Raw genomic sequence first — 14,107 nt, forward strand, 5'->3', positions numbered from 1 at the left:
TGCACAACCCCCAAATGGGTCCCCACTCACAGTTGGAAATGTGTAGAAAGGAATTTGGATAGCTGCTCCTGGTAGCTCCACATCAGGAGATCAGGCTTTGACCAGAGATGAGAGCAACGGGTTCTACCAGATTCATTCGTGAATACTTACTGAGCACCTACTACGTGCCAGGCACTTGCACAGGTGCTGGGCATATGGAGTTAAATAAAGTAAGGGTCATCTCTTGACTCACGGGCCCAAGGTGAGCAGTGGGAAAGGATTCACATGGAAAAAAATGCTTTGAATCAGTCTTTTGAAAATATAATCAATCAGGTACACGTGCAAAACAGAACAAATAATATTTCAGGACAAAACATTCTGGATGACTTTTAGGGAAATTTCAGATTTGGAAATGATTTCTGATTCAGTATCCACTTGGTGTGCATTAGCACCTGGCTAGGAGAGCTTCATATTCTAATCAATAACATTTAGATCTCCCACAGGTATGAATCAGAGATCCTTGTTTTATGAGCACACGAATATGGAATGATTTCTGCTTCCTCAGGGACCATTCATTCTGAAACAAACATGAATTTCATTGACATCGGCCTTTATGTCCTATGAGACCAAGTCAATATATACGGATCAGGAAATAACCAAAATTGACCCCATATCCATGAGTGGTGGGGAGAAAACAGCAAACTGTTTGCTACAAAGAGGGTTTTACTGCAGAGGCCAGTTCCTCCATGCTGGTCTTGCAGCCCTGCCTCACAAAGCTTCTCTCTCTGGTCATGTAGATATTTGTAGCCCAGAGCACCAAGTCCTACAGTTATCCCCTGGAAGAAGCACTTACACACTGGGGCTCTAACCTATGCTACATCCTTTCAATATTTCCATTCAAGTGCCCTTGAACAGGTAACATCACACTAGGCCGAGCTCAAGTATCTCAGAGTAAACACCAATGCTTTTTCAAGTCTTCTTTCTTAAAAAGCGATGAGAATTTTGCATAAGCACACACACACAACATTTATTTCAAAGCTCAAAAATATCTTCCTCCACCCCCAAATCTTCAGTTGAATTAGATGCTTATCCTGTAGATGACTATACTCTTCCGGAATCCTCAGCTAACACCCACATTACTCGAGACCCCGGGGTAAGAAGCACGGGCCTGGGGTGAGGGCTGCCAACACTTCCAGTGGGGGGAACGTAGCACTCTCGGCTCCTGCCTCAGGGTGGCCCTACTGCTTTAGATGATGGACTGCAAAGGCAGCAAGTGTGAAAGCTTCCGCCATCACCTCACCCCTAACACGGAATTCTAATATACCCAACGTTTATTGTGCACTTGCTTCGCTCTAGGCACTGTTCTAAGCGCTTATATTTTTAAAACTTAGATGATTTTTTAGAACAACCTTTTAAGACAGGTATTAACATGAACCCCATTACACAAGGAAAGAAAATGGAGGTCACACCGCTAGGAAACAACAGAGGTTAAGCTCATTTCCAGGTCTGCAGCAAAGTGCATTGTGTTCTTAACCACGGTCCTCTGCCCATCCTTGAAGAGCTGTGAATCTGTGTAAATACCATAAAATGGCATGATATGCAACAAGAATGCTTAATTACTAATCTCATCCCCAGAGTATATCATAAAAACTTTTAGGGTCTACCCCTCTCCAGGTTTTAACAGAAGTAAGTCGCATGCAAGTTTAAACATACCACCTTCTCAGACTGCTTCTTCCCTTGACAATACGGTGGATGTTCAAGGTCACTGCAGAATTAGGTTTAACCTGAGGTCTGGCTCTCAAGTCGTTCTGTTGATTATAAATTGAGAGACCTTAAATCTTCACACTTAGATGCCCAGTTTTTCACGAAGGGATCCAAGGCCACCCAGAAGGATTAGGCACATTTGGGGAGGGAGTACCATTTACTCAGGATGAACAGGAATGAGAAACCAGCAAGTTACATACCCCGGGAGCATGGTCTCCTGACCTAGCCCACGTATCTATACCGTGCCTGAGGCCTGAACTAGCCAGGTCACAGGCACAAGTATCAATAAAGAAAAAGAAAGGCTCAATTCAACTCCGACCAACTGTTGGCACCTAAGGGCTTCATCACTCCTTATCCTGCCCTGCAGGTCCCATCCACAGCCCCCTCCTGAACACGGTCTTTGGTCCATGCAGGTAGACAAAGAGGTTCCCAAGCACCAGCAGGATAAGCAGGGGGCTGGAGTCACAACCCTGCTAAGGAGCCCAGTGTGCCCAGCGCTCGTTAATCAATCATTTCTGCAAGCTGTTGCTCGTCCTAACCATGGTAAGAATGACTGGGGCTGCCCAAGGTCAATGTTTACGGATATACAAGAATCACCTGGGAGGGAGGCTTAAAAAAAAAACAACCCCCGAGTCCAGGACCTCAGGGATTCTGGAATGTTTTTAATAATCACCCCAGGTGAAAAAGCTTCCCTGTGGGTCAACATTCCTCTGCCAGTTTGGGTATGGGTTTGTCCTACACTTGATTGTAAGCACCATGGGGTCAGGGACTATTTTTATCCTCTTTGTTTCCCCAAAGCCCAGCACAACACCCAGTTCACTGAATGAGTAAGTAATAGTTAAACTAATCACCCCACAGAGATAGATAAAGCCCAGGACTCTGTCCTTTAGGCCACAGAGCACGATACGCAGCGCTTGATTTGACTGGGGAGGCGGACACAGCTGATTTAATCCTGGTGGAATCCGAACCTAGAGCTGGCAGAGTCTCATTGCCTTTGCCAGAGTAACAAGGAGAAGGATAAAAAGGGGAGGTGTTACCAGCATTTCTAGTTCTTACAGAAAGACGCGTTCTTAGCTCTTCAGCGAGGGACAGACATAAGACCTTGCCTTGCTCTGAATAAGTCTTGGATTGACTTGTCTGAAGGTCAGAGGAACATGAAGGTAGAATGAGATCTTTCAGGGTGTGGAGGGGTGGTTCTCCAACTCTCCTATGTGGATTCCTGGGGTAAGCCCAGAACCCAGGGGTTTAAACCTGCACCCCAGCTGACTCTGATGAAGAGGCCCTCAAGCCATGGGACCTTTATGGGATTGTCAGCTTGAAACCAGAAACACTGATTTCCTACTCTGAAACCTGGTGGGCAGAGAAGGGGTGGCAGGGAAAAGAAAAACTTTATCTATCTCTGGTGAGAGTGAAATTTTGTAACTTGAGGAGTGTAGGTTGGACATAGGAAAATGTTTCCTTGGCAGGCTTGTAAAGTACCTGGAAATTTGTTGGTGTGTTATAGCACTCACTTCTCTGGAATTTCCTTAAAAACAGGATCTTATAAATAGGCTGAGGATTGGACCATATGTCCTTCTAAATATACTGTCAGCCCTATATTTCTGTCCTGCTGTGTGTCATTTTCATACTTCATAGAGGTGTAGAGCTCTCAAGGGTGGGAAAATAAAATTATGTTAGTTATTGCCATCCTCAGCATGGCATTCAAAGTTTCCCTCACTTATGTTAGGCTATCATCAGGAATATTATCTAGCTGATACGTACCAATAAGTGAGTACGGAAGTCGAAAACACTGACAAACTCCTGTACTGGCTAGCAAATAATGACTGTCCCAAGTCCCCAGCTGCCCCCATCTGCTGCTCTGGATTCTCCCCTAATATCCCCATGATGTGGTAAATAAAGAATTAATGCGGACTTCCCTGGTGGCTCAGTGGTTGGGAATCCGCCTGCCAATGCAGGGGACGCGGGTTCGAGACCTGATCCGGGAGGATCCCACATGCCACGGAGCAGATAGGCCCGTGCGCCACAACTACTGAGCCCGTGTGCTGCAACTACTGAAGCCCGTGCACCTAGAGCCCGTGCTCCGCAACAAGAGAAGCCACCACAATGAGAAGCCCGCGCACTGCAACGGAGAGTGGCCCCCGCTTGCCGCAGCTGGAGGGCCCTCGTGTAGCAATGAAGGGAGGGAGAGAGGAAGAAAGAATTAATGCCTGGCACAGCAGGGGGGCTTCCAGGACCCGAATGTAGCCTATTCCTCCATGTTGACCATCAAAATATTTTGAATATTACCTTCAGCTTCCACATTCCCAGAACACACAACTTATCTTCATGCCCCTGGGCTTCCACTTGTGCTATATACTCTGCTCAGAATGTCCTTCCCTCCTGCCCTCAACCCTCTTGAAACTCCTCTCCTATTTCAGACCTTTGGTTCAAACACGACCTTCTCCACTGAGTCTTCCCCAGTCCCAATCTCCCCTCCTCAAAACCACTACTCCCTCTTCGACAGCCACAGGGCCTTTTTTCTTCAAACCCCCTTTTTATAAGCCCTGTATTCTGTCTTGCTTTGGTTATTCATGCACAAATTTCAACAGATCTACCTCCCTCACTCCTGAGATTTTAAGAACAGATTTATATGGAAAATAGAATCATTTGATCAATTTCCAGAAAGCTGACCAGCCCCTGGGCCAGCTGACCATCTCTATGACGTGAGCACTGCCTTATCTCACAAGATCCTGCCTTCGTGGGGACACGCTTTGGCCACGGAGGGTCTTGGAAACCCGGCTCCTGGGCTGTGCCTCAGGAGGGCTGCAGCAGTGCCTCAAAAGGTCCAGCGCAGAGGCAGATGGGAAGTCTGTGGATGGATTAAAAAAAAACCCAAACAAACAAAAACCCCCCACAAGCAAATAACACAAAAAACACCCTACCCAGCAGCCCCCAGTGACAGAGGGGTTTCCGACTGTACTGAGGTGGGGGGTCTCTTATAGATAAGAAGTGGGCACAGCAGCTGCTGGACAGACCTGCCCAGCGGAAGTGGCCAGCCCTCCCTGATCTTCAGTCTCTTGCTTCTCTAAACTGCCTTCCTTTTTCTTTTACGTTTTTAGCCTCTCATTACAATTGAGAAACAAGCATCTCAACACATATTATTAGGCCGTAAACCTCCCGAGGCAAGGGTCACATCTTGCTGGCCTTTCCAGCCTCCATAACGTCTAATGATTATATTATCAGACACACACAGCACTTACTCCATGCCAGGCTCCGGTCAATGCAATCAACCAGACTAACTCATGCCATCTGATTATTACGCTCGGCCATTAGCCCCATTTACACACGGGGAAACTGAGGCAGAGAGAGGCAACACGATGTGTCCCAGCCACACCTGGGGACTGTTCCCACCAGGCGGTCTAGCTCCATATCCCTTGTTCTTAACTACGAGGCAATGTCTGATATGCCTCAGATGTACAGTAAAGGCATGTCAAATATAAAAACAAGTGGGTCCTGGGGTTCCTTGGCTAAAAGGACACTGGCTATTTTAACAGGGATTTGGGCAAGCACTTGACACCCTAAAACTTCCCCAGATGACTGGAAGAGCTAAGTTGCTCCCACCCACGTACTAGACAACCTCAAACAACGATCACTGGGGAGAAGCAGCAGAGACCCCGCTTCTCGGAGGTATAGGAAGGGGCACAGATAAGTGTGTGACTGTTCACAGGGTCTGAGGGGGAAGGAAAAGCTTGGAAGTAGTTTGGCCACTTTAGGAACAACACATTTACACTTTATCATTAAAGCAGAGAGAGGCGCAGGAGTGTGTAAAGGGAGAGTGGACGACCAATAGGGAGCTAGCTGGCTGGGCATCTCTTTTCTTTCTCCTCTCTGTGGCCTGACAACGCCTGTCTGGGTTTCCAACCATTTGCAAAGATCTCTCAGCCTCTCCTGGCCTCATGGGCAGGGCGGCAGGAAGGAGGGCGGGGAGCAATTAGTCATTTATCACTGTCGGGGAGATGTGCTACACGCAGCAGGGCCGGCTTTCCTCCCTGCTGCTCCTGCGACCAGAGCCGCAAATCTTGAAAAGATGCAGAACATGCACCTCGCAAATAACCATTCATCATCTCTGCTCTGGGAGCCCGGGAGCGGCCCCTCCTGACGTGAGGCTGACCGGCTCTGCCTTCAGCCCGGGCCCCAGAGGAGCTGGGAACATGGGGACTTCTCAGGCACCTCATTCCTGTTCTGGCCAATCCCCATCTACTACAATCTACTGAGGTTTGGGGTTAAAATTCTCTGAAATGCCATCCAAGCCCCTCTTCTCTCCACAAAGTCAGATTTCCAGATCGCTTTCAGTAATCAGACTGCAGCCAAGGTAGCCCATAATCATTAAATTTGAAAATACAAGTTGCTGGGAGGAAATTAATCCCAGGTTTAACCCGGGAATGGCCTGCTTTCTCGTGAAGTAATTATAAAATTAAAATGTGCTATTTCTCTGGTGAGTATAAAACGCCTCCTCGGTGAGGTCTGTGGCCCAACAGTAACGTCAGGATTTACACCAAGGAGGGACCGGAAAAATCCTTCCGTGCCTCAACGATGGGCGTAAGGGCCATCTGCAGGTAAATTTCCAAAGACTGGGTTAAAGGTGATTAAAATCAAGAGGAGGAAGAGGTTTGAATTTTCCAATTACTCCTTAAAACTCAAAAGTCAAGCTGCTAGATAATGCAGGCTTTCCTAGTAAGACTAATAATGCTGAGCTAATTAGACCCATAGGCATGGCCAACATACAAAGTCAGCCCAAAGGAGGGACACTGTCCCTTTAAAATCTGCCTGGGGATCAGTGGAAAAGCTAACGAGGAGTGTCAGTTGGGGCTGCTTTATTAGGTGGTCCTCTAGAGGATAAAGCCTGGGGTTTCTGTAACAGGGCTTCTGTGCTTGATTCAATAAATCAATTTATATTAAATGCGGGTATAGCTCTGGAGCTGGCTTCATAAAGCATTCTGTGGCATTTCTCAATCTGCTTATCCCCTTCCCTGTCAGCCTGCCTGAACGCACTGTCAGAGGGCATTGAAAAGAGCAATAAAAAATAAGACAGAAGGCGTATCTACGTTATTTGTGAAACTCGACCCAGCAGCTCCAGACTCATGCTGGGAGGCTGCTCCCAGTGAGTTTCTCTCCAGGAGATGTTTGGATGGTTGGTAAGAAGCCCAATGCTGTGAGACTGCAGCGCTCAACCCCGAGCTGGGCTCCAGGCTGCAGACTGGGAATAAAGGTCACCCCGAACAGAAAGGAAAGGGTTGCAAGGGAAGTTGCGTTTTACTCCGATCCTCAGGGTCTGAGATACTCTTCAAGAAGTGAAAGGAAAAGCAAGATGAATACAAGCGCCGACAGCTGGCGCAGTCCAGGAGGTGGCGGGGAACGGCTGGAGGAGAGAGGTGTGCTACTGACCAGGGCAGATGGAACGGGTCTTCCTTCAGGCCGGCCAGCAGGCTCGCCAGTGAGCGACCGCTGCAGACCGTCATCCCTAAACACAGTGACTTACGCCCCTGAAGATCTCAAAAGGAGAGGAAAGCCCATCCCCCACTTTTGGACTCTGTAGCGGGGCCAGAAGCCACAAAATGTGGCCACACCGTTCTGTTCTCCCCATCCAGGCTCAGCTTTTTTTTTTTTTTTTGAACTCTTTGCTGTTGGGTTGTTCAGTTACAGACAGCTCCTGGCACTGTCCCTCACCCCAGTTAGACCCGCATCCTTACTTTATCTAGACTGCAGTGCCATCAGGTAGGACTTTTTGTGATGATGGAAATCTGTATCTGCAATGGCCACTTCAGTAGTCACGAGCCACATGTGGCTCCTGAGCAACTGAGATGTGGCTGGTGTGACTTGGGAAACGAATTTTTACTTTTATTTAATTTTAACTAATTTATATTTAAATGGCCACAAGTGTCTAGTGGCCACTCGGCTGGAGTGGACACAGAATAGAAAAGCTTTCCTTTGCCTTCATAAACGTAGTGAATGCTAAGAGGAGAAAATGGTGGTGGACCCCACTCTGTTCCCAGGGGAAAAGCCTCTGATTCGCTCTTAGTTTCAAGGGAAAGACAAGAGGGAACAATTACCCTGATGTGTCATCAAGTTAGAATCATAAAGAGTTAAGGGCTGCAAGAGATAAAAATGAAAGGTTACCATCACTGGAATTTTCCTAATGGAATCTGTCTTTTCCAGAAGCTCTGAAAAGCAGAGCAAAGCCCTTCCACCACCAGACATGGAGGTTGGCAGTGAAGGGCAAAGAAAGTATTTTATCAAACGAGAGACCTAGGCCCAGGATTGGCCCGAGGCCCCAGAACCTTGGCAGAGCAAGGAGCAGTATCCAAGGAGCTTATCTCCCAAGGCAGCACTCTCCTTCCTAAGTAAGCCATGCGATCTCAAGTTACTGGTCCAGCCTGCCCCTGAAACAAGACCATTATGAATGTTAAAAAGGCTCTGCTTAAAGAATTCTGGTGTACTTTACTCTTAACCAGAACCATCTGGAAGCAATCTTGCATTCACACGATGGACTTCTCGTCGTCTTTGGCCCTCGCTCTCAACAAATCCCATCAGCCCAGGAACAGCTGCTGGAGAGTCTGGCCTGACGCCAGGGGTGAAGCTACAGCGCCCTCCCTTGTCCTGCCGGGGCCCCGGCTTGCTCATCACCCCACGCGGCTGGACACAGAGCACGAAGAACACAGATCCTACACAAGAAAGCGCAATCACCAGCGGTCACAGGAGCAGGGACTTGGTGCCACAAAGCCAGCTGTGAGAAACTGTTGTTTCAGCCCGGGAACACAGACGCCTGCCAGCAAATTACGGCCTGAGACGGCTCAGAGGGCCGTGGGTCTGGACACTCTGCTCACAACGCCAGCTAGTGTGCGTCGTGCAACAGCAGCTCCACACAAAGGGCCAGGGAGGAAGGGCAGCGGCTCGCGCCGAGTCCAAGGCCACAGTTCTGGCGCCAGGACCAACGACACCAGGCACAGAAGGCGAGAGCTGGGACGCGTTAGGGACCGACTCAGCACTGGGGGCGCTGTTAGAAAACGCCATCGTAAATCAAGCCACTGTGTAAACGACCTGAGCAGGCTGGGAAAGGGAGGCGGAGGAGCCAGGTGCGAGACGGATTTCATTAGGAAGGTCCTGGTGGCCGCAACCTTTTGTCCTCTGTGCAACCTGGGCCTGCCAAGCTGCTCCACGGTCTCCGAGAAAGCGTGAGGGTGGGAGAGAAAGGATCCCCGTCAGGAGGCCACAGACTCATCCTTAATTACAAGACGAGGCTTCCCAGAGCCGACACCCTCCCCCCCCCCCCACCCCGCCACTGCCTCCCGGCTGCAGGCACACCGCAGAAAGCTGGCAGGGTGCTCCTCTAATGAGAGCGATCGATTTTCCTAAGTAAAGGAGATTCGGTTCTTTGGGGATCTTCCCCATCATCACCACGTGGCCCCAGTCCACGCACAGACCTTAGTGACGAGTGGGAAGCATCACCGTTTCATTTGGCCAATGGTCCGTCAGGTCAGACCGGGAACTAGAAAAGTTACTACCTCAGCAGCTCCTGAAATGCGTCATTCCACCCTCTTGTCCTCTAAAGGGCTGTCAAGGAGACACTGATCCTGGTAGAGGGAGGTCCCCTGCTTAAATGTCCATCGCAGCTCAGAACCGAATAATTATGTCTGATCTTACCCTGAAGAAAAGTTGATGCACTGTATCAGAAAGAGCCCGGGGTTAAAAGTCAGAAACCTGGGTTATTCTGACATTTTTGCACTAGTGGAAGCTGAGTAAACCACTTAATCCCCTCTGAGCCTCACTCTGCTCAACTGCAAAATGGAACGAGGAGGAGGAATCATTGGGCATTTGGCAGTTCAGCACTGTAGTGAACGGTGTATACCCTGAAGTGAGGCTGCCTGCGGTCACAGACTGGCTTCTCCTCTTACTAGTTGTGTGACCTTGAGCAACTCGGCCCCTGTGCCTCAGTTTCCTCATCTGTAAAATGTACCTAGTTCATAGGATTGTTCAACATGAAGAGTCACGTAAAGGCCTCATCACAAGGCCTGGCCCTTAGCTCTCCCACTCACTGTCAGCTAGCCCCCCATGATTAGTGGGGGAACAAGCAGGCAGATAAAAATTTCCACAACTAGGTCTTTGCTACAAGGGTTCAACAGTTGGAAATAGGTGAACCCCTATTTGTTAGAAAGGTTTCAGAGACGCAAGTTCACAGGCCAAGGCTAATTCGGGAGGCAAGAAACATAAAGGAGGGACGAGGTGAGGACTCATCTGTCTCCTTGAGCATGACGCATTGCCAATACTCACCAGTCCACCTTCAACCAATCCCAACAGCTTGGTAGTAACTTGAGGCTTTTGTGGGAAAAGGGATCCTGCTGAACCTCATCTCTCTTTCCATTGAATTAATTTGCCAGCCCTTCTCTCTCTATAGACAACTCAGAAAAGGTAGGAAATTGGGAGCCCATGTTTCTTCAGTCCTAAAAAATAACTGCTAGATTTGAGGTTTTCTGTAAGAGGTTATAAACATTTTTTAAAAGAACTCATTAAAGTTGGGGGTGGGGGGTGTGTGTGGGTGGAGTTTACATAGGCAGTGGTCTAAACTGGTTTTAAACTTCCCAACTTCTTCCAACAAAGATGTAAAGAGCTCTCCTTTTCCTTAAGCATCATTTTCAAATCGTTAAGTCACAACAGATAGGAAATATACAAAGACGTGCATCAATCTCTGCTGGTAGCCAAAGCTGTGAGCCAACAGCCATGCAGGGAACTTTGCTGAAACAAACGAGCAAATCATGTCTGACTGAAGCCATTCTCAGTCTTGGCTCCTCAGTTAATTCGGTACCTTCTGTGGAGTTCCGTACAATTAGAGAGAGCCCATTTATGGGCTATTTACTTGCTTAAGACCCCGCTGATGTGTGTTTGTGTGCACGTACCTGAGATAGAGAGCAAAGAAGAGAGTGACTGTGTGTGTATAACGGTTGGATGTAATCGAATCCCTGAACTTATCTGCATTTTAAAAAACTATAAAAAGGGGTAATCTTTAGCCATTTGTTTACCAAGTTGGTTTTGACGGCTGAGATCTCATTTGCCTTTTTGGCATAGAAAAAGCATACAAACAGCCTCGCCTCGAGCTCAGCATGGCTCGTGTACAGGCTCCTTATTCCTACCCTTCCCACTGACCACCTCCACGTCGGCCTGCCCCCCATCGACGTCTGTGGATCGCACTCTTCTTCCTTCATCCAATAAACAAACACGGCCCATCGGCTACATGTCGGGCAAAGGACGAGGCACTGGGCTGCCCCACAGGGGGCTTACAGGCTAGTATAATTCGAGTCATTGATGCCTTACCTCTTACATTTATCCCTTGGCCTAAGTCATCTAGTTTCTTGTTCATTTCCTCGCCTTCTCTGTTTTCTGCTTCCATCCCTCTATTTGGCTCTAGAGATCTCACATACATATTGCTACGACAGTTTTTCTTCTGGGTACCTGAATCTGCTTTCTCTCCTGGTCAGTCTCCTTCAAACTCCTCTTACAGCAAGCTTCCTACAACACCGCTTTCACCATTTCATTCTCCGCCAAAACACACAAGTGTAACCTGCAGCCTCCCACAGTAAATCCTAATGTCTCTGCCTGGCTTCCCAGCTTCTGTTACGTTCCCTCGGTACCGACTCAGCCTAATTTCCCACAGCCGCTCCCCCCGCACCCCCCCCCCCCAATTTTGGCCATTTCCTGAGCTGTCTCTTAGATCTGCTCTATTAGTTTATGTGTTTACAACCACGTGGGTTCCTACCCTGGGATGCCTTTCCTTCCATCTTTCCAAATTCTACAAAAACCAGACCAAACTCTGCCACGGTTTTCTGAATTACACAATCCCTCACCTTAAACTTTTCTGTAAGGAGTGCTGATTTTGCTGACTGAATAAAAATGAATTTGCAAGAAAACCCAGTCTGGGGCAACAAAACTCCAGAACTCAGAGCTGCAAATATGGTGAACCCTTTCCGATAAATCCATCACGTTTTAGAGCAGGGGTAAATATTTCAGGCTCTGCTGCAACCGCTCAACTGCCCTGTTGTTGTATGAAGGTAGTCACAGATCAAACATAAACAAACGAGCGTGGCTGTACTTTTAAAACTTATTTACGGAAAGGGGTGGGGGGTGGAATTTGGCTCTCAGGCCATAACTTGCTGACCCTTTTCTAGAAGAAGAGAGGATACTGGTGAGGACCTTCTCTTTGGATGGCAAAGGACAACCGGACGTGCCTTAGATCAGCCTCTGATCCTCCCGAGTGGCTTGACTGTCTCTTTAAGACAGTACGTACCCTAGGAGTAGATTCCCAGCCTAGAAGTCATCACCATGGGAATTTGGGCTGTGACCATCTGTTATAGCTATTCCGGTCAAAGAAGAAGAGATAGTGGAATTTACTTTATGTCACCTGTGTTGGGGACGTGGTGAGGAAAGAAGCCACTGCTTCCTTCTGCTGACCTCCAGCCTGGCAGGAGGCTCCCTGGTCAGGATCGCAGGGCCTAGAGCAAATCTTCTCCTACACTTCTTTGTGCCAGGCACTGCTCTCTCATTTCATCCTTACACCAACCCTATGAAATTTACTTTATCATCATATCTATTTTTCAGTTGGAAGAAGCCGATGAGGTCTTAGTCAGTGTTAGCTACTGACACATACAAACGGTTTTGGTGCCTTATATCGGTGCGTTTGGGGAACAAGATGCCCCTTGCCAAGAGTTCTTATTTCGATATGAATGTGATGAAATCATGAGGACAGCTCATTACCTCTGACCCTTACAACCACCCTTCAAAGAGTATTCTTTTCACTTTATTCATGGGAAATGGCACTCACAGGGGTTAAGTAGTTTATCCAACTTTGCCTATTCAGAAAGGTCAGAGTTATGATTCAAATCTAAACTGGTCAGGCCAAATAGAGCTCTGGTTCATTCCTTTGAGCCCCGCTACCTCTTTAGTAACCCTAACCTAAAAACCCGAGTTTAATGTGTTTTTAAAAGCCCCCCAATGCTTGCTCTGTGTGAAGTGAGGAATTACATCAGCTTCGTGGGTCTAGTGTCCCCAAGGAGGGCCTCAGAGAGCAGAAAAGCAAACCAACACCCAGATGGGAGAACTGGCGCCCAGGCGAAAAGCAGCAGAAGTGGGCGTAGCCCCTTTTCCTTCCCCACAAACCCAGGTCTCTGGCCGCACCTCCTGATCCGAAGTGTGGAAGTGGCTTTTTACGGTGGTGGCGCTTCCTTCACACACGCTGCAGCAGTGCCAAGGCAGAGGGAGGCGTATTCTTACCAGCCTGTCATATTAAAGTCCCTGTAGAGCATCTTCTTCCCAAGTTCCTTTCTCTGTACTCTCCTTGGAAACTCCAAATGTGTGAACTCATTTCCCAGCAAGTGAGGCTGCATGAATGCCTAATAGCAAAAAGAAAAGAAAAGAAAAAAAAAAAAAAAAAAACAAACCCACACATATTTAGAGGAAAAAATAAGATCCAAGGATGTTTTGCAAATTGAGACAGCCCACATTTCAGAAACAAGAATACTGTTTTCAAATTTTAAGGGAGATAAATAGATTGAAGACTCTAAATACAAATAGAATATCAACAAATAAAAATCATGAATCTAATTTATAAAGGAATGTGACTTTTTCATTGGAGATGATAAAACTAATGGTAATCAAAGACGTGTATCCCTCAAGCAAGGAAAAGGTTCACTTTTTAATTCAAATTCAAGGTGGTTTCACTTGGGCTGAATGGCACGGTGAGGAGGTAGGAAAGCTCCCCCTGACTCTCTCCTCCTTGGCTTTCTCTGCTCGCCTCCTATTTGTACGCCTAGTTACTGGGCCTGGCCTCTGAAAGCTGCATGTGGGTCTCCAGGTCAACACAATGGCCTGAGAGAGCGGGTTGGGACTGGATGCACCAGACAGGAACTTTCTGTTGGACTCCCTCCATTTTGCTCTGCAGTAATTTGATCATGTAATTGGAAGACTGTTCCAGAACAGATGGCTTCTTCCCCTCCCCCCAATCTCTGTTCACACTACAAAAGTCTTGAGCAAACAGCCACTTAGGGAATTGCTTTGAAACAACAAACAGTCTCATTGTCACACTCAAAATTCAAATCCAGTTAGCCAAGAGATGAAATGCTCAGGTATGGACTTCCCTGCTCAGAGGCCACACGCTGTAAGCAGACCTGCCCCGGAGCCGCCCCGTACCAAGCCGTATACCTGCTTATTAGCGGTGTACGGGAATGGATCTTGTCTCTCTCTCTTTCTGGCAGGGAAAAGAGTGGGTGGAGCAAATCACGGCCTGGCACTGTAGGAAAGCCAGGGCTCCCTGCCACAGGACAGATGGCCATATCCTCGG

General features: G+C 47.9%; 1 protein-coding gene across 2 annotated transcripts in view; it reads right to left on the minus strand.

Moving 5' to 3' along the window:
• PPM1H (protein phosphatase, Mg2+/Mn2+ dependent 1H) overlaps positions 1 to 14,107 on the minus strand; it is a 265,477-nt gene that overhangs the window by 55,599 nt on the left and 195,771 nt on the right. For both annotated transcript variants that reach the window (XM_059936399.1, XM_059936398.1), the window contains exon 6: positions 13,042 to 13,160. In XM_059936399.1, coding sequence (XP_059792382.1) covers positions 13,042 to 13,160 — 119 coding nt within the window. The remainder of the gene's footprint in view (positions 1 to 13,041; positions 13,161 to 14,107) is intronic.

The sequence above is a fragment of the Balaenoptera ricei genome, chromosome 10 (assembly GCF_028023285.1).
Source record: "Balaenoptera ricei isolate mBalRic1 chromosome 10, mBalRic1.hap2, whole genome shotgun sequence".
Classification (NCBI taxonomy): domain Eukaryota; kingdom Metazoa; phylum Chordata; class Mammalia; order Artiodactyla; family Balaenopteridae; genus Balaenoptera; species Balaenoptera ricei.